Here is a 20,919-nt window from a genome sequence, read left to right on the forward strand (position 1 = left end):
AAAAGTACGTTAAAGCGTTGTAACGTCTCGCCGGAATGTGTCTAATACACTACGCCAGCGGTTCTCAACCTTTTTCTTGAGAGGTACCCCTTCGAACTTTTGCATTAATTGAGGTACTCCCTATTTTTTTATCTATAAATGAAATGAAGCGTAGATAAAATATATAAAAAACGGACCTGAAAACTAACGGAATGTATGGCTCTCCATGAAGTTGACTGAAAATTTCATTATTCCATGAAAAATTTCAATCAAAGTAAATGCATACATCAAGCTTCCTGCAAACCTTTTTTGGCTATTGGAGGCTTCCGAGCATCTTAGAGGAGAGCTTCAAAACTATTATAAGTAGGCTTCTGAGCCCCTTGAAAGGCGGTTTTCGAGCCACTTAAAAGGAGGCTTCTGAGCTTTGTTTTAAAGAAAAATTCCGAGCCTCTCCAAGGGAAGCTTCCCAGCGTCTTGAAAAGAGACTTCCGAGCATCTTGAAAGGAGGCTTCTGAGCCTCTCGAAAGGAGGCTTCCAAGCCTCTTGGCACGCGGCTCTCGTGCCCTTGAAAGGGGACTTCAGAGGCTCTTCATAGGAGGCTTTCGATCCTCTTGAAGAAAGACTGCAGTGCCTCTTGAAAGCAGATTTCGAGCCACTTACAAGAAGGCTTCTGAACCTCTTGAAGGTACGCCTCCAAGGCTCTTGGAAGAAGAATTTAATGCCTCTTGAGGGTAGCTTTCGTGCCTCTTGAAAGGCGGTTTTCGAGCCTCTTGAAGGATGGCTTCCAAGCATCTCGAATGTACGCTTCCAAGCCTTTTGAAAGAAGAATTTAGTGCCTCTTGAAGTGAAGCTTTCAAGCCTTTGGAAGGAAGGCTTCCGATCCTATTGAAAGGAGGCTTCTGAGCTTCTTAAAACGATGCTTCTGAGCCTCTTGAAAGTATGCTTTCAAGAATCTTGAAAGAAGAATTCCAAGTCTGTCAAAGGGAAGCCTTCGAGTCTCTTGAAAGGAGACTTAAGAGTCACTTGGAAGAAAGCTTACGAGCCTCTGGAAAGGACCTTTCCGAGCCTCTTGAAAGTAGAGATCCGCTCGTTTTGAAAACAGTCTTCCAAGCCTCTTTAAAGGAGGCTTCCAGGTATCTTGAAGCGTTGCTTCCAAGCATCTTGAATAGAGGCTCTAGAGTATCTTGAACAACAGCTTTTGAGCCACTTAAAAGGAGGCTCCTGAGCATTTTGAAAGTACGCTTCCAAGCCTCTTGAAAGAAGAATTCCGAGCTTCTTGGAAGGAAGCTTCCGAGCCTCTTGAAAGCCGCATCCCGAGCAGCTTGAAAGCAGCCTACCAAGCCTCCTGAAATGAGCCATTCGAGCCTCTTAAAAGGAGCCTTTCAAGCCTCTCGAAGGGAAACTTCCGAACCTATTGAAAGGCGACTTTCGAGCCACTTAAAAGGAGGCTTCCGAACATCTTGAATAGAAACCGAATCCGAACATCTTGAATAGAAGCCACCATTACGCATTCTTATCTGTGGTACCCCCTGGGGACAGCGAAGGTACCCCCAGGGGTACATGTACCCCAGGTTGAAAACCGCTGAACTACGCCAAAGATAAACATAATACGCAGTATACGTATCCAGTTTTCCGCGAGCGGTAATGGCCGCCAACTTGCCTGCGGGTCAGTCTCTGATTTGACGTTCGTGGAGGTCAACTGCACCCACCGCTCCAAGAATTCTGACCAAAGTGGCATATAAGAAGGTGCCGATACAGTGAATTCAAGCCTTCTTATATACCACATTGATCGAAATGCTCGAATGGTGGGTGCAGTTGACCTCCAGAAACGTCAAATCAGAGACTAACCCGCAGGCAAGCTGCCGGCCATTACCGTTCGCGGAAAACTGGATACACGTATACGCAACGCTTCGATATTGATTATGGAGAATCGATCATCCGATTCAAATTAACACAAAATATGTCATACATCACGAGACGATAACGATGTAAAGTTTGAACGGACCATACAAAGTAAACGGACAAATTATTGACGATTTAAAATAGAAAAGCGAGCACATCGATTGAAATAAAATTACATTTAAGGACAAGCCTAACGGAATCCAAATTTAAAAGTACTCGCGTTTTCAAGGGCACACAACTCAATACGAAAGCAATGCACAACTGTTATTTTTATTATTATAGCATGCGCGGAATAAGAAAAATGACAGTTCTGCGTTGCTTCCGTATTGAGTTGTGTGCCTTTGAAAACGCTAGTACTTTTAAATTTGGATTCCGTGATGATTGTCCTTAAGAGTAAAAGCGCTGACGAAACACGTCTTACCGAACCAAAAGCTGGCTTATTCGGAGTTCAGCTAAAGCATACCGTATGAGATTTGGTGAAAAGTAAAGCGGAACTACGTCGTGCGACCAAAATTCGAATAGCACCGATATCTGTTCACATTATGAATTTGGTTCAATTGGAAAGATTCATACGTTTTAAATTTATTAACACTCATCCTCCCTTGATACTTTTTAGGTACTAACTATAAATGACTTCGATAAATCATAACTTCTTTGATTCTCAACCCTCTCCAAGGGCTTGACGATCCCTCCCCAGGCCATCTGCGAGTTGTGGGGCTTGCCTAGGATGTGGTGGGGTTTGACAGTGGGCCCTGTTAAACCTCTATAAAAAGCTGCATGTATCTGCAAGTAGGCCCCACCAAAGCGACCGTGTGCCGCTCAAAGCGCACAAGCCCAAGTCCTGGTGTTAGGTGGGACGCTAAACAGCCCTGACACGACGGCCCTCCGACGAGACAGGAGGTTTGCGCTGGCCCAATAAGCCGCCTAGAAAACCAATCATTACGAACAATATAAGAGATAATGCGACTCGATATAATCGGCAAAGACCTAGGCGACGAATACAGGATCACGATTGGAAGCTTGGAACATGGAATTGCAAGTCGCTAGGTTTCGCAGGTTGCGACAGGATGATCTACGATGAATTACATCCCCGCAACTTCGACGTCGTGGCGCTGCAGGAGATTTGCTGGACAGGACAGAAAGTGTGGAAAAGCGGGCATCGAGCGGCTACCTTCTACCAAAGCTGTGGCACCACCAACGAGCTGGGAACCGGCTTCATAGTGCTGGGTAAGATGCGCCAACGCGTGATTGGGTGGCAGCCAATCAACGCAAGGATGTGCAAGCTGAGGATTAAAGGCCGTTTCTTCAACTATAGCATCATCAACGTGCACTGCCCACACGAAGGGAGACCCGACGACGAGAAAGAAGCGTTCTACGCACAGCTGGAGCAGACATACGATGGATGCCCACTGCGGGACGTTAAAATCGTCATCGGTGACATGAACGCACAGGTAGGAAGGGAGGAAATGTATAGACCGGTCATCGGACCGGATAGTCTGCACACCGTATCGAATGACAACGGCCAACGATGCATAAACTTCGCAGCCTCCCGCGGAATGGTAGTCCGAAGCACCTTCTTTCCCCGCAAAAATATCCACAAGGCCACATGGGGATCACCTAACCAAGAAACGGAAAACCAAATCGACCACGTTCTAATCGACGGTAAATTCTTCTCCGACATCACGAACGTCCGCACTTACCGCAGTGCGAATATTGAATCCGACCACTACCTCGTTGCAGTATGCCTGCGCTCAAAACTCTCAACGGTGTACAACACGCGTCGAAGTCGGACGCCGCGGCTTAACATTGGGCGGCTACAAGATGGTAGACTAGCCCAAGAATACGCGCAGCAGCTGGAAGTGGCACTTCCAACGGAAGAGCAGCTAGGCGCAGCGTCTTTTGAAGATGGCTGGAGAGATATTCGATCCGCCATTGGTAGCACCGCAACCGCTGCACTTGGCACGGTGCCCCCGGATCAGAGAAACGACTGGTATGACGGCGAATGTGAGCAGTTAGTGGAAGAGAAGAATGCAGCATGGGCGAGATTACTGCAACACCGCACGAGGGCGAACGAGGCACGATATAAACAGGCGCGGAACAGACAAAACTCGATTTTCCGGAGGAAAAAGCGCCAGCAGGAAGATCGAGACCGTGAAGAAACGGAGCAACTTCATTTTTCATTTATTTAGTTAACATCTAAACAGATAACACTGAATCAACAATTTGACGCCACAATGCACGGTTCGAGACCACATCTCTCCATCCTCGGATACGCCCCACGCTCGCCAAGTCGTTCTGCACCTGGTCTGCCCATCTCGCTCGCTGCGCTCCACGCCGTCTCGTACCTGCCGGATCGGAAGCGAACACCATCTTTGCAGGGTTGCTGTCCGGCATTCTTGCAACATGTCCTGCCCATCGTACCCTTCCGGCTTTAGCTACCTTCTGGATACTGGGTTCACCGTAGAGTTGGGCGAGCTCATGGTTCATTCTTCGCCGCCACACACCGTCTTCTTGCACACCGCCAAAGATGGTCCTAAGCACCCGTCTCTCGAATACTCCGAGTGCTTGCAAGTCCTCCTCGAGCATTGTCCATGTTTCATGTCCGTAGAGGACTACCGGTCTTATTAACGTCTTGTACATGACACATTTGGTGCGGTGGCGAATCTTTTTCGACCGCAGTTTCTTCTGGAGCCCGTAGTAGGCCCGACTTCCACAGATGATGCGCCTTCGTATTTCACGACTAACGTTGTTGTCAGCCGTTAGCAAGGATCCGAGGTAGACGAATTCCTCGACCACCTCGAAGGTATCCCCGTCTATCGTAACACTGCTTCCCAGGCGGGCCCTGTCGCGCTCGGTTCCGCCCACAAGCATGTACTTTGTCTTTGACGCATTCACCACCAGTCCAACTTTTGTTGCTTCACGTTTCAGGCGGGTGTACAGTTCTGCCACCTTTGCAAATGTTCGGCCGACAATGTCCATGTCATCCGCGAAACAAATAAATTGACTGGATCTGTTGAAAATCGTACCCCGGCTATTACACCCGGCTCTCCGCATGACACCTTCTAGCGCAATGTTGAACAACAGGCACGAAAGTCCATCACCTTGTCTTAGTCCCCGGCGCGATTCGAACGAACTGGAGTGTTCGCCCGAAATCTTCACACAGTTTTGCACACCATCCACCGTTGCTTTGATCAGTCTGGTAAGCTTCCCAGGGAAGCTGTTCTCGTCCATAATTTTCCATAGCTCTACGCGGTCTATACTGTCGTATGCCGCCTTGAAATCAACGAACAGATGGTGCGTTGGGACCTGGTATTCACGGCATTTTTGAAGGATTTGCCGTACAGTAAAGATCTGGTCCGTTGTCGAGCGGCCGTCAACGAAGCCGGCTTGATAACTTCCCACGAACTCGTTCACTAATGGTGACAGACGACGGAAGATGATCTGGGATATCACTTTGTAGGCGGCATTAAGGATGGTGATCGCTCGAAAGTTCTCACACTCCAGTTTGTCGCCTTTCTTGTAGATGGGGCATATAACCCCTTCCTTCCACTCCTCCGGTAGCTGTTCGGTTTCCCAGATTCTGACTATCAGTTTGTGCAGGCAAGTGGCCAGCTTTTCCGGGCCCATCTTGATGAGCTCAGCTCCAATACCATCCTTACCAGCTGCTTTATTGGTCTTTAGCTGTTGAATGGCATCCTTAACTTCCCTCAAGGTGGGGGCTGGTTGGCTTCCATCGTCCGCTGAACTGACGTAGTCATCTCCTCCGCTGCCTTGACTTTCACTGCCTGTACTCTCAGCGCCATTCAGATGTTCCTCGTAGTGCTGCTTCCACCTTTCGATCACCACACGTTCGTCCGTCAAGATGCTCCCATCCTTATCCCGGCACATTTCGGCTCGCGGCACGAAGCCTTTGCGGGATGCGTTGAGCTTCTGATAGAACTTGCGTGTATCTTGAGAACGGCACAGCTGTTCCATCTCCTCGCACTCCGCTTCTTCCAGGCGGCGTTTCTTCTCCTGAAAAGGCGGGTCTGCTGTCTCCGCTTCCGTCTATAACGTTCCACGTTCTGCCGGGTACCTTGCTGCAGCGCGACCGCCCGCGCTGCGTCCTTCTCCTCCAGAATCTGTCTGCACTCTTCGTCGAACCAATCGTTCCGTCGACTTCGACCCATATACCCGACGTTGTTCTCCGCTGCGTCGTTAATGGCTGCTTTAACTGTACTCCAGCAGTCCTCAAGAGGGGCCCCATCGAGCTCACCCTCTTCCGGCAACGCTGCCTCGAGATGCTGCGCGTATGCAGTGGCGACATCAGGTTGCTTCAGTCGCTCTAGGTCGTACCGCGGCGGTCGTCGGTACCGAACATTGTTGATGACGGATAGTTTTGGGCGCAGTTTAACCATCACCAGATAGTGGTCAGAGTCGATGTTAGCGCCACGATATGTCCTGACGTCGATAATGTCGGAGAAGTGCCGTCCATCAATCAGAACGTGGTCGATTTGTGATTCTGTCTGCAGTGGTGATCTCCAGGTGTACCGATACGGGAGGCTGTGTTGGAAGTAGGTGCTACGAATGGCCATATTCTTGGAGGCGGCGAAATCAATTAGTCGTAGGCCGTTTTCGTTCGTCAGCCGGTGAGCGCTGAACTTTCCAATAGTCGGTCTAAACTCCTCCTCTTGGCCAACCTGAGCGTTCAAATCTCCTATGATGATTTTGACGTCGTGGCTTGGGCAGCTGTCGTACTCACGTTCCAGCTGCGCGTAGAATGCGTCCTTATCATCATCAGTGCTTCCGGAGTGTGGGCTATGGACGTTGATTATGCTGAAGTTGAAGAACCGGCCTTTGATCCTCAACCTGCACATTCTTTCATTGATCGGCCACCACCCGATCACGCGCCTTTGCATATCGCCCATCACTATGAAAGCTGTTCCCAGCTCGTGTGTGTTGCCGCAGCTCTGGTAGATGGTATGATTACCTCTAAACGTTCGCACCATTGATCCCTTCCAACAAACCTCCTGCAGCGCTACGATGCCAAATCCACGGTCCTTGAGCACATCGGCGAGTATGCGTGTGCTCCCGATGAAGTTGAGAGATTTGCAGTTCCACGAACCGAGTTTCCAATCGCTAGTCCCTTTTCGTCGCAGTGGTCTTCGCCGATGGTTCCGGTCCGTACTCTCTTGTTGATTGTTCGTTGCTTATGATTTTTTAAGGCTGGCTTGCAGGGCCTGACACCAAACCCCCCTAAATTTCCGGAGGACCATTCCTCCTTATTTCCGGTGGACCATGGTGCACAGTTTCCTTTAGAGTCCCTCGCTGGCACTCAGACGATGATCAGCCGCCCCTAACATGGAGAACAGACGCTATTGTGAGCCGATCCTGACATGGAGAACAGACGCTCGATAAGATTTGCACCTCCGGAGAGGAGCAAACCCCCCCTTCCCTGTCAGCATACGACCATAGTTCCCACCGGGGTTGGTTACCCGATCTTCCCTAAGGTTGCTCGTATCCCGGCCAGCACCGCGGGGAGGTAGGGATAGGAGTTGCTGGGTAAGAGGCTAAGGACCGCGAGATGGGGTCTATTTTATTCCTTCAGGTACGCGAAGTACCAATGGTACGCTTTACCCAGCATTTGCCGTGCCAAACGGAGCAACTGTACCGCGCTAATAACACACGAAAGTTCTATGAGAAGTTAAACCGTTCACGTAAGGGCCACGTGCCACAGCCTGATATGTGTAAGGACATAAACGGGAACCTTCTTACGAACGAGCGTGAGGTGATCCAAAGGTGGCGGCAGCACTACGAAGAACACCTGAATGGCGATGTGGCAGACGAAGATGGCGGTATGGTGATGGACCTGGGAGAACGCGCGCAGGACATAATTCTACCGGCTCCGGATCTCCAGGAAATCCAGGAGGAGATTGGCCGGCTGAAGAACAACAAAGCCCCTGGGGTTGACCAACTACCAGGAGAGCTATTTAAACACGGTGGTGAGGCACTGGCTAGAGCGCTGCACTGGGTCATTACCAAGATTTGGGAGGAGGAAGTTTTGCCGCAGGAGTGGATGGAAGGTGTCGTGTGTCCCATCTACAAAAAGGGCGATAAGCTGGATTGTAGCAACTACCGCGCAATCACATTGCTGAACGCCGCCTACAAGGTACTCTCCCAAATGTTATGCCGTCGACTAGCACCAACTGCAAGGGAGTTCGTGGGGCAGTACCAGGCGGGTTTTATGGGCGAACGCTCCACCACGGACCAGGTGTTCGCCATTCGCCAAGTACTGCAGAAATGCCGCGAATACAACGTGCCCACACATCATCTATTCATCGACTTCAAAGCCGCATATGATACAATCGATCGGGACCAGCTATGGCAGCTAATGCACGAACACGGTTTTCCGGATAAACTGACACGGTTGATCAAAGCGACGATGGATCGGGTGATATGCGTAGTTCGAGTTTCAGGGGCATTCTCGAGTCCCTTCGAAACCCGCAGAGGGTTACGGCAAGGTGATGGTCTTTCGTGTCTGCTATTCAACATCGCTTTGGAAGGGGTAATACGAAGAGCAGGTATTAACACGAGTGGTACAATTTTCAATAAGTCCGTCCAGCTATTTGGTTTCGCCGACGACATAGATATTATGGCACGTAACTTTGAGAAGATGGAGGAAGCCTACATCAGACTGAAGAGGGAAGCTAAGCGAATCGGACTAGTCATCAACACGTCGAAGACGAAGTACATGATAGGCAGAGGTTCAAGAGAAGACAATGTGAGCCACCCACCGCGAGTTTGCATCGGTGGTGACGAAATCGAGGTGGTAGAAGAATTTGTGTACTTGGGCTCACTGGTGACTGCCGAAAATGACACCAGCAGAGAAATTCGGAGACGCATAGTGGCTGGAAATCGTACGTACGTGGGGCTCCGCAAGACGCTCCGATCGAATAGAGTTCGCCGCCGTACCAAACTGACTATCTACAAAACGCTAATTAGACCGGTAGTCCTCTACGGACACGAGACCTGGACGATGCTCGTGGAGGACCAACGCGCACTTGGAGTTTTCGAAAGGAAAGTGCTGCGTACCATCTATGGTGGGGTGCAGATGGCGGACGGTACGTGGAGGAGGCGAATGAACCACGAATTGCATCAGCTGTTGGGAGAACCATCCATCGTTCACACCGCGAAAATCGGACGACTGCGATGGGCCGGGCACGTAGCCAGAATGTCGGACAGTAACCCGGTGAAAATGGTTCTCGACAACGATCCGACGGGCACAAGAAGGCGAGGTGCGCAGCGGGCAAGGTGGATCGATCAGGTGGAAGATGACTTGCGGACCCTCCGTAGACTGCGTGGTTGGCGACGTGTAGCCATGGACCGAGCCGAATGGAGAAGACTCTTATATACCGCACAGGCCACTTCGGCCTTAGTCTGATTAAATAATAATAATAATAAATTGATTCTCAACCGATTCGCCCACTAAGCGAACCGGTTAGGCCTCCAGTTTTCAAAATTAGATAAATTGAAGTTGCCCTCCTGGATCCGGAAAAAATCCAATACATTTTTTGGTGTGACTTCATGATTTTAAAAGACTTGTTCAATAGAGCCTATTTCAAGGTTCCGTGGCATTCCAAGAGGCTGGTTTCTCTGGGGAAGTGAATACTTTTTTATGTGATCGCCAATCCATCTTGCGACGTCTCAAACTTCATGATTTCGCGAAGCATCCTCAATAGAGTCAATTTCGAGGTACCTGAATGGTGTTCATCTGGTTCCGTGACATTATAAGAACCTGGTTCCTTTGGGGAAGTGAACACTTCTGTATATGAACTGAAACTCATGAAACACCATCAATAGGGAGGGTGAGGTTTCAGCTACCTGTTGATCGTGTAGGTTTGCGGGGATTTACCACAGAGAAACAGACGTCTCACTCAACACATGTTCCTTCGTTCACCTTTTCAACGTTGAATACAATTTTTTATAGGTGGTGTATCGGCCACCAATAGCGCTCTCATCGATTTCGCTTGTGTTTGACATTTGCACACTACTGGCATCTGATTGCCGATTGGTTTATTCACAGCACATTTAGCATTGGGCGATAATGTTTTCGTGATAATAATTTGTTCTAAGTTGGAAGTCTATTTCTCTGTTGATTTGCTGTCCGATTCGTCGAATCGACGTTTGAATTTCTGTTTACAAAAGCAGATAAAAATGTGGTATTGAAATCTCTTAACGCATATGCAAAAATATCTCATATCATCCTTTTCGTGTGTTGCTCTTTTATGAAGAAGAATCTCATGGCCACTAATGACGACAATACTTTGCAGCCCATAAATAACATTCAGGCTTTCAAAATACATTAGTTTTTGCACAGCTCTCATATTACGCTTGGATTATCCTTCCCTTTGTAGATGCGCGGCTATAAAGCAAGACCATGCTGAGGGTGACTGGGTTCGATTCCCGGCAATTTTCGGTTTGGATATTGTCTCGACTTCCCTGGGCATAAAAGTATCATCGTGTTAGCTTCATGATATACGAATACAAAAATGGTAACATGGCTTAGAAAACCCGCGGTTAATAACTGTGAAAGTACTGAATGAACACTAAGCAGCGAGACGGCAATGTCCCAGTGGGGGATGTAACACCAATAAGAAGAAGAAGAACCTTTGAAAATTCAATTTGCTTACTAATAAATCTTCCCACGTATTGTAAAAACTTTCAGAAATCTTTCAGCTAGTTCGATTAAACCTAATTAAATCAGAGGGCAAAGAGAATTGCCAATCATGCCACCGTCCTGATAGCAGATGAAAGTCTCTTCATTCCCATGTGGACTGCTAAACGACGGCACAATGCATCCCTCGTTTTGCTGGGAGTTCAAAATTGCCGGCTCCATACTCTACTAGTGAAGGTATTTTTTGTATGTATGTGTGTACCGTAAAATGCCCATATTCCTTTCAGTAGAGAATACACAGTGCCTATCGTCGTTCACGCCATAGAAAACGAATGGTATGAATGGAGTTAGTTGTCGCCTTTGCTGAGTGGAATTAGGAAACTTCACGGTACTTATAATCACAATTTGGTGGAAACTTATTCCTCCTGCGCACTCTTGGCTCGTCAATTACGCCCAAGCATCCAATGGAAATCTAATAAAGCACCACCTACCTATTTGAAGTTTTCAGAAATTTCGTGCCTTCTTTCTCAAACGAACTTAAATATAACTTAGAGAAAAATACGCAGCATGTCTTATACATTTAATAGAGCTTTTTTGAACAAATATTAACTGTGTGCAAGGCCGTTATTACTAAACCAATTATTAAGACCTAGTATTCTTTGAGTAGCGAAACAAACATAAAAATAATAAAATGTTCTGAAAATTCATAACATGTTAGGATACTTTTGCCTCTAATTCTATCAAAAAAAAAAAGTAGGTCTAAGGGCGATGACATACTGACGCATCGAGCGATGCGGAGCGCGTCCAAGCACTCGTAAAGCAGAATATCAGCAAGAGAAATTCTTTTGTCTTGGACGCGTTCGCGCACGCACACGCGTGAGTATGTCATCGGTCTAAGTTAGGAGGATGATATTAGCATTTTCATATGATTGTAAAATGCTTCTAACTTAAAGCAGAAGTAATATACTCATCTCATTATTTAAAACAAAATGCAAATGATGAAAACATATTTACATCCGATTCTGTTTCCTTTCAAAATTTTTGCAAATTTGATCCATGATTGCATGATAAAAACTTTTTTCACGAATTTTCAAATTTTGAACTAAAAACTTTTTTTACACGGAACGCATCCCCTGTGTAAAAAAAAGAACCGGGTGTATTCTGCAACATTTTTTTAAGTAAAAAATGTATCATGATTCACTAGTCTTTTCGTTGTTAATTATACATATTTTAGATCCACGTAACGGTTAAATTAAATATTTGCACAAACCTTCAAATACAAATACAAGCAACATGATTGAAAGAAATTTATAGATTGTACACGAATATTGATATAAAATACGTAAAATAATATATTAATCTGTTGTGTTGGAATTGTTTGAGAAAAATACAAGTCCCGATTGTGTTGTATATAATAAGTATGACCTGTGTTACTCCAATTCTTCTGTTTCAGTGTAGGTGCAATATTTTGAAACAAAATTACAATCCTTCAAAGCAAGTTCATCATGCTTTGTAACGAATGCAAGCACATCAAAGTGTATATATGTGAATCGCTTTCAGCCATCAGAAAACGCACTTCCAAAAATGAAACACACTAATTCTTCAAGCAAAACTAAGCAGCGGACGATTGCAGTATAAACCAATACGAGTAACAGCGGTGGCTTTCTTGGGCGCCAAGACCAAGCCATAACCCAACAAAATGACCTGATGGCTGAATACGGTGCGCTCGGTACAAACATCGATTCTGTACTTCCACAACATCGCCACACGTTTCGCACTCACCTGCTTCGATTGAGGGCCGTCGTTCGTTGTTCTTCCCGTTCCTGTACCATGTACTGGTCGGCTTCCGGTGCGTCCTCGTAGTCGGATTCCCCTTCGGATTTGGCCTTGGCGGCCGCTTCCTGTTTCTCCTTCAGGGCCTGGTCCAGATTGTGCACCCCGACCAGCAGCGAGTAGTCCATGATTTTGAACGATTCCAGCACCCGACAGTCCCGCTGGATGGTTTTGATCAGCGCATTGCACGTGTCTGCCTCCAGGAAGATACCGTTCGGGTGGTGCTCCATGAAGTCCAGATCCTTGTAGGTGGGCGACGGTTTCAGACGTTCCGCTTTGTTGGCCTGTCGGAAGGGATAGAGTTTTCCAGTAGGTTGCAGTTCTTCCGGGTGGATGGGGCTTACCTTTCGTTTGTAGGTTGACCCTTTCAGATCATATTTCAAATGCATCTTCACGTATGACGGCAGCAAGTTGTTCATGGCCACTAGTCGAACGTTTTTACTATTGCACTGGTAGCAGTACAGGCCGAAAAATTTCGGCAACAACGTGCGGGGGTTTTGATTTAGATTCATGTAATATCTGGAAGAAAATACGTCGCCAAAAAATACATTTTTTGTTACTGTGCATAATTAACCTTCTAAAACCAATTCATTTCGGGTCTGAAAAAATAACGTACCCTGGTAACAGTTTTTGCAGAAATTCACCCTCCTTATGCTGCACAGTCTTGATGATGAACTCATCGTCATCGGTTAAATAGAATATCGACCCGGACGCACCCGGATTCGAGAGTTCCCGCAGTGGGGCTGAACACATTGACATCTGCAATGCGAAAACAGAAAACGTTCATGAATCGCAAAATGCAAACACAAGCCAAGAGTGCATCGTTTCGGAAAACTCACCATGAAATCATCCGGCTGGATGCCGAACAGATCCCGAAAGTACCTAAAAGCTATCGGAGCGTAGATTTTGAACTTAAACTCACTAAAGTGGTGCGCCGGGGTCATGCTGGAGCCCTCCGGGGGAAACGATATCGTCTCCAGCTCCCAAAAGTCCATCATCAGCAGATCTCGGCGGGGTTTCGAGGCCAGGCTGCCCACTGTGTGCTGAATGCCCAGCTGGATCGAGCCCATAATCTGGGTGGTTTGAATTTTCTTGTAGGTAATTTCGCCGCCCTCGCCCACCCGCCGATGGCCAATCTTGCGTTCCTTGTCCGACTTGGGCCTGTGCGGCCGGGAGGCCAGGGCCTGGTCCGCCGACATCTGTATAATTCAAAGAGAAGAGAAAGGGAGAGTCGAGCATTAGCGCAAATGATAATTGTATCGAGGATTATAACTGGATGGGAAATAGTAACTCCAGTGGACCGGCCCCACTAGGTAATAGTTGGCAACACTGCCACGCCCAAGAAAATCATTAGCTTCCCGTCCTTTAGTTGAACACGCTACAGCAAACATAGCAATCGCATGAATATTTTATCGCCCCCCGTCGTCACTGCTGAATCGAGGAAAAGAAATACTTTGTCAGAAGTATCCTCTCGTCTAACCCAAATGCATTTCATTAGCTAATAATAAATGAGGAGTCCCATGTCGCGACGAACTGGGCGGTGGGTGAATCGACTGGATCACACATATTTCAGTTGTTGCTTGCGGTCGATGATTTTGATAAGGAAAAACGCGACGAAATTCCGACAGTCGTCGTTGTTGTCGATGGAAGGTGGGTAATGGAGATATTTTATTGAAGTGAACCGTCGTCATCGAAAATAAGCAAAACCAATTGCCATAATGCACAGCCAGTCTGAGAATAAAAATTGTTCTTTGTTGTCGGCTTCTAAGAATCTTGTGTAGGATTATTTCAAAATTAATATTAATTATTCAGCGTGAACGGTTCGATTATAGCACCAATGAAAGAACAAGAACCGAGGAAAGGCATTCCTTTGTAATTACTGATAGGTGTCAAAGTAGCTATTTATGTTGATAGAAAGTTAAGTTTTGTTTCTGCAAATAGGTTGCTAAATTTTGAAACGCTGTCTCATAGTTTGAGTATAATAGAGTGCAGTATTTTTGAAAGGAAATCGCTTAACTTTTCAAAAGGACCTAAGCAACATTTTTTCATACATTATTTTGAATACTACAATCAATAGCTTTCATGTTGTTCTGTTGATATCGCTATTCAAATTTATTCATGAAAAAAATGTTACTTAGGTCCTTTTGAAAAGTTAAGCGAGAAATAGTCTATTAAAATTGTTGTTATTTTTGGTTTAGATAGTTAAATCTTTAAAAAAAATATTTCAGGGGAGATCCTCCAGCGCCAGACACCTCTCAATACCGGGAACTTCTCCAAAACTACATTTACAGAAGTCCCTCCACCATCTTTTGTAGTGCAAAAGGAAGCTTTCCGAAAGTACAATCGATCATCAGAATCCGTCACTGCAGCTGGAAATAACAGTTCTCCTCGACGAACGGAATCTGACGACACACCCATTCCTTCATCCTCCCAAGTGGTCAACATGGCAGCCATCCAAGCAACAGTGTCTGGATCCACTCAACTGTTCTGCTCCAAGGTTTTGCTGGCTACTACGGTCGTTTATCGTGGAAGAGGACGAGGGTAGACAATTCCCTGGCCGTGCTCTCATGGATTTCGGCTCCGAGAGAAATTTCATTGCCGAACGGTTAAGTCAACGCTTCAAGTCACAGAAAGAAGAGAAGGTAGATATCTCAGTACTCGGTATTGGTCATGCAATATCGGAAGTCAAGCATCAGATCACTGCATTGGTCCGTTCGCGAGATACGACTTCCTTGCAGAACATGAATTTCCTCGGGTCAGCAACGTTAGGCATAAGGACGTTTTGTAACGTAATTAAGACGTTAGGCATAATAGAGATTAGGCGTAATGATGTTTGGCATAATTATGCCTGCTTCAGGTCATGGGCTGTTTTTTGGGTCATGTTTTCCCAACCGGGGGAATCAGGAAATTTTGTGAAACGACGTCTTAAAGGAAGCTAGCACAACTACAAAAGACCGTGTTGTGTTTAATGCATCGTGTAAGACGTCATCCGGTGTCTTGCTCAACAACACGCTTCTAGTAGAGCCGATCGTACAGGAGAACTTACGATCGACCATGCCGTGTAGGTGGCCGCATGTAGAGAAAATGCTCCAACAAGTCTGCGTGGAAGAGGTCACTGCAATGTATTTTCTGGCGTTTGAACCCTGCAGATCCCGTGGGCGTGTACAATCTCAACACTGTAACGTACGAGACGAAACCGGCGCCCTTCCTTGCAACGCGCGCTTTGTACCAGCTTTGTGTTGGCTGGGTAGGGAAGCTTCAAGCTACAAAAATGAGCATCGTATCATCAGAAAGTGCTGCAAGGTGTACCAGCAGGGAATCTGCCAATTTGTGTGACGGAGGAAATCAACTTAGACTTTGATCCTGCTGTTAAGACACTGGGTTTGACTTGACCAACTGAGGTTTCAGTTGTCCTTCCCAGCATGGAAATCAGCGACGCAACCCACCAAACGACAAGTTCTATCAGTGATCGCTAGTTTATTTGACCAGCAATCACGACAGGTAAAATCCTAATGCAGTTCTTGTGGAAGATTCGAAACGACGAAGACCAAGAATTTCTTCTTCTACGGCATATGGCTTCTACTAAGGCATATGGCGGATGTGTCTACATCAGGAGTCAAGATTCATCAAAATCTCTTGGTTTAGTTACTGTCATCCGCGAATAGAGTAGCGAAAATCCAAAGTATAGCAGATTGATCACCATGGCGGCATGTTTCTGGCAAGGAGAACCCAGCGGCAAGGATGTTAACGATCATTCAGTAATTTGCGTTCGATCATTTAGTAGTTTGTCAATAACACATTCCTGACTGAATTTCAAAATAGGTTGTATGGTGAACTTCTAGTGCGAAGGTTTTTCTACAACATTGCCTAATGGTTCGTTATTAGAATTCAACTATTAACGGAGTTAGAGCGCTAGTTGCAGTAACTCAAACTAAAAGATAGGAATTTTGTTATCATTTAGTCTAAATTACTGAAACTATAGCTATAACTCCGTTACTAGTGGAATTCAAACAACGAACCATTAGGCAGAGTTGTAGAAAAACCTTCGCACTAGAAGTCCACCATACAATAAATTTTGAAATTCAGCTTCTGGAATGTGTTATTAACAAACTACTAAATGATCGAACGCAATTTACTGAATGATCGTTAACATCCTTGCCCAGCGGATTTGATTTCCAGAGGGATTTCACCGAAGGATATCCTATCAAGAAGCAGAGGAAGAAAGACGGGGTACAGCAGGTGGCACAGTTTCGGCAAACGTAAATTTCAACGATTGGTATTTAGAGAAGATTTTTTCGTATTCGGATCGGATGCGTTTGATGAAGCTTCTACCAATTCGTTTATCAGGAAGGTAAATCATCAGTAACCGCATTACATGCAGTTGCTACAAAATCAGAAAAATCTTTTGAAGCAAAAGAAATTTTTCTTGCTTTTTTCCTATATATAGAGGGAGCTTTTGAGACAACACTTTTAATTATTTTCATTAAAAAAGGCAATGTCGGCAATCGTGGTTTCGATAAATGCATTGTAGATTGGATTAAGGAAATGTTAACAAAAATAGAAATATCAGCTAACCTCGGCAACTCTCACATTAGTGTTAGAGCAATCAAAGGGGGGTATTATCACCTTTACGGTGGTCTTTAATAGTAGATCATCTTCTCAAATACCGGATAGCCCAGGGCATCGAAGTAATTGGTTTCGTTGACGATATTGTCATAATAGTACGAGGGAAATCCAATGACATTATCGTTACGCATTACCAACAGAATACAAACTGCCATGTCTCCACGTGGTGCGATAGAGAAGGATTAGTGTAAATCCTTCCAAAACCACTATTGTGCCTTTTACGCGTAGGAGGAAATTCTTACTAAACAACATGATATTGAAAGGTACACGTTTGGAACTTTCAAATACAGTCAAATACCTTGGCGTAGTTCTCGATAGCAAACTTAACTGGAACAAGCATTTAGAACACACTATTAATAAAGCGACAAATGCTCTATGGATTAGTAAACGAACTTTTGGTAGACAAGTGGGGCTTAAGCCAAAAATGACCCATTGGATATATTCAGCGACAGTAAAACCAAGAATTACCTATGGTTCGTTGGTCTGGTGGCCAAAGACGAAAGATAAAATTGCTCAGATAGAGTTCGAAAAACTTCAACGATTAGCGACCATCTTAATTACAGGTGCAATCAGCAGTACATCATCAAGTGCACTAAATGCTTTACGTTTACGTTTTATACTGACGATAGCCCTGGGATAGACATATCGATTCCCATGGGAAGTTGGCCATCTCTATTCCAAGCGAATGTTTACGCAATGGATTAATGAAAAAGCAAAAACTGCCGCTATGAAAAACCTCTCGCATGTTAACCTACATATACAGTAGCGTCTTTGTTTTGATGCGGTGAGTGCAAAATGAGTTACCTAAAATAATCCATTCTAGAGAGTTCTGTAATATGTTTACAGACACTCAAATATATGCATAATGTACGACAGCCAAGCAGCTTTGAATGCTCTAAAGTGCACTTCAAAACAGTCCCTCCAAAAATTGTATTGTCGTAACCAAGTCAATCTATATTGGGTTCCTGGACACTGTGCAATAGATGGTAACGAAAAAGCCGATATGCTGGCGAGACTCGGATCATCAAGTCGGTTTACAGGACCGGAACAGGTCGGTTTGCAGCTTTCCAACTTCTTCTTTTCGTATGAAGCTCTATGAATCTATGAAAATAGAAATCAATTTTAGGAACACAACCAATGCCAGGCAATCGAAACGCTTATCACTCCAAATGTTTCCATTACTCGCAACATGTTAGAATTATCTAAAAAAAACCTAAGCACTTATACGGATTTCATTACAAGTCAGCTTATAGAAAAACTTCAAAAGATCTGTGTCGCTTCTGTGATATAGAAAAAGAAGATTCGGAGCATCCATTATACAGTTGTTCGGCAATTTTTCGAACAAGAAGAAAGTTCTTCATCAAGGGCTTATAGAACCACTTGAGGTTGGTAGAACAAATCACAATTCGGTGGTGCATTTCATTCCGAAAGCTGAGCCGTGTTGGGGAGAAGTTGTTAGTCAAACAATGGCGCTCACTTCCAAAAGCGATACGCCATAATGATATAGCTAAAAAAAGGGGGATTTATTACAATCAGGGAATCAATTTTACTCGGATGCGCATGCGAAACTAGCTACAAAAGAGAACCAACGACAAAGCTTTGTTTTTGTCGGAGATAATAATGACAAAGATCCGGACATTTTTGTCAGCAACAAAAAAAGAGACAATTTTGTTGCTAACTTTGCATCCCGTTCTTTTGCATTATCTCTACAGCAAATTTCGGTTTTATGCTATCGCAGTTTCTGCTTTTATGGAGATATTCGAGAATCTAAAGCCGTTTACAAAAATAGCATCGTATTCTCGGAAATATCAGAGCATGCAAGGCAAATGATTCTTGTCATATTGTGTTCGGACTCTGATAAAGAATTGTTGCGAGGTGCGTTTGTCAGTAACAAACTCTGTTGATGACAAAAGGTAAATTGTTAGGCGTTGCTCGAATTATTGATTCCCTGATTACAATAGATCAAAAAATAGTCGCAGTGATAAAAATACCCGACAAGACAAAAAAGCTTCTAAAGGTAATTCGCACAATAGAAGACCAGCAGAACTTCTTTCGGCCCAAGAGCTTAGAGAAGCGGAATTTGTGATAATTCGTATCATATAAATATTTCCTTACTCAGATAGGAAATTCTATTAAAATTCTTTTGCAATCATTGCATCACATATGGCTTTATGATCACTGGTTTGGCAAAGTATCGAGTATGTCGTTGTAGAGTGTAAGGTTTGAATCAGGGCTGCCCAACGTACGCCCCGCGGGCCGGATGCGGCCCTTCGCTTCATTTTTTGTGGCCCGCGGTGTGTAAGAAAAAATCTTCATATCTCCTTCGAAAATTTTTCTTATGGGCTTGAAAAGCTCCATCTTATTATTTATTAATATATACTGTAGGTTATTACTGATTAAAAAAATAAATCTGTGCTAGCACGGAGTCGAATAATCCAGCACGGGCCAGTTCTGCTGTTAATGAGATTTTGGCAATTCGGATGCAACCTTTCCAGGACGGAGAACTTGTTAGGGAATGCAAATCGGCTGTTGGCGATATTGTATACTCTAAAGAAAAAGCCTCCTTCAGTAGAATTAGTAAAGCACGGTGACTAGATAAAGTTCTCACAGAAGATAAAATTACGTTACGTGATTTACTTCTGATTCTACCTGCTCACAATCGATGAAAATGCTCAATGTAAAAAAAAGACGCATGTAGCTATCTTCATGAGCGGCATTTATGATCATCTGAAGACCGGTATAGACCTGAGGAATGTGGTTTAGACCTGTATGAAGGAGGTTGAAAACTTCTTTGAAAGCTTAAGGCCTAGCAAATGGTGGAGCTCCATGGTGGCAATGACGGGAAATAACACGAGCGTTGTGACACTTGAAAATTAAAGCTATTTGTTAATTTGTTTATTTGTTAATCAATTGCTAATCAGCCACAAGAGTTGATTTGTGATATTTCTCTGCACATTGATTTTTTCACCAAAAAAGATCTTTGTGCAAAAACGATCAATATTCGTGATGTAGCGACGCTCGCTATCAACAAAATCAACTTTTCCTAAGCGAGGGAACTCAAACACCACCAAATCCAAATTATGTTAACGGGAATGGAAGCAAAATACGAAGATTTGTTATGTTAGTTGGTCGGCTAACCCATCATGACACCTTGCTTGAGAGATTTCATTCTCTTCGGAAGGAAATCCCATTATTTCAACAATACCCCTCCCCTCTCTGAGCGTTACGTAATTTATGGGTGCTCCCTTGAGTATTGGGAAGAATCCAACAATTCCATGTCCTGTCACGTAAAAAAAAAAGAAAATAAGCCCAAAAAATATTGTACAAACGCAGTAATATCGTGTTTATTTTTTTTTTTTAATTAAGCTGCTCTGCAAAACTTAACGCCATTCTAAAGAAAAATTTACTTTGGTTATTTTCAAAATGTACCGAATATTTCCTGGCCCGCTAGCAAATGGTCATTCTGAAAAATGGCCCGTGACTTGAAAAGGTTGGGCGAGCTTAATTAAACTTTAAATAATACCGATTTTTTTAAATAATTTTTATTAACAATTAACATGATTCAAAAAATCAGTCGGATATCATTTAAATATGCTGCAAAACAGTTCATTAAATTCGCACAAAAGTTTTTAATGGATGGTCCTTACAAATTCAAAAGATCAGCTCACGCTATTCAACATAACTACGCCACTTGAAATTTAACATGTTTGTGTTCTTTATTTAATACTTCAATAAACCTTTCCGTAATTTAGTAAATTTTTCGAACAAAACATCACTATGTCAACAAATCAATTTCTATTTGAACGTATTCCGCATTACATACAAAGATAATTGATGAATCCCAAAGGATTCTCAAACCTGTCAAAAATTTCTCTTTAGTGTGAACACTGTATCATTTAGAAATGAATCATTTGTTTGAGAAACTG

The 20,919-nt window shown here is 44.5% G+C and overlaps 1 protein-coding gene across 17 annotated transcripts in view; it reads right to left on the bottom strand.

Moving 5' to 3' along the window:
• Window positions 1-20,919, bottom strand: part of LOC134213259 (phosphatidylinositol 4-phosphate 5-kinase type-1 gamma) — a 164,941-nt gene that overhangs the window by 51,917 nt on the left and 92,105 nt on the right. For all 17 annotated transcript variants that reach the window (XM_062692123.1, XM_062692119.1, XM_062692118.1 and 14 more), the window contains 4 exons: window positions 13,207-13,566; window positions 12,984-13,126; window positions 12,712-12,886; window positions 12,317-12,651 (listed from right to left, as the gene is read on the bottom strand). In XM_062692123.1, the coding sequence (XP_062548107.1) occupies window positions 12,317-12,651; window positions 12,712-12,886; window positions 12,984-13,126; window positions 13,207-13,566 (1,013 nt within the window). The remainder of the gene's footprint in view (window positions 1-12,316; window positions 12,652-12,711; window positions 12,887-12,983; window positions 13,127-13,206; window positions 13,567-20,919) is intronic.

This window comes from Armigeres subalbatus, chromosome 2 (genome assembly GCF_024139115.2).
Source record: "Armigeres subalbatus isolate Guangzhou_Male chromosome 2, GZ_Asu_2, whole genome shotgun sequence".
NCBI classification, from domain to species: Eukaryota; Metazoa; Arthropoda; class Insecta; order Diptera; family Culicidae; genus Armigeres; species Armigeres subalbatus.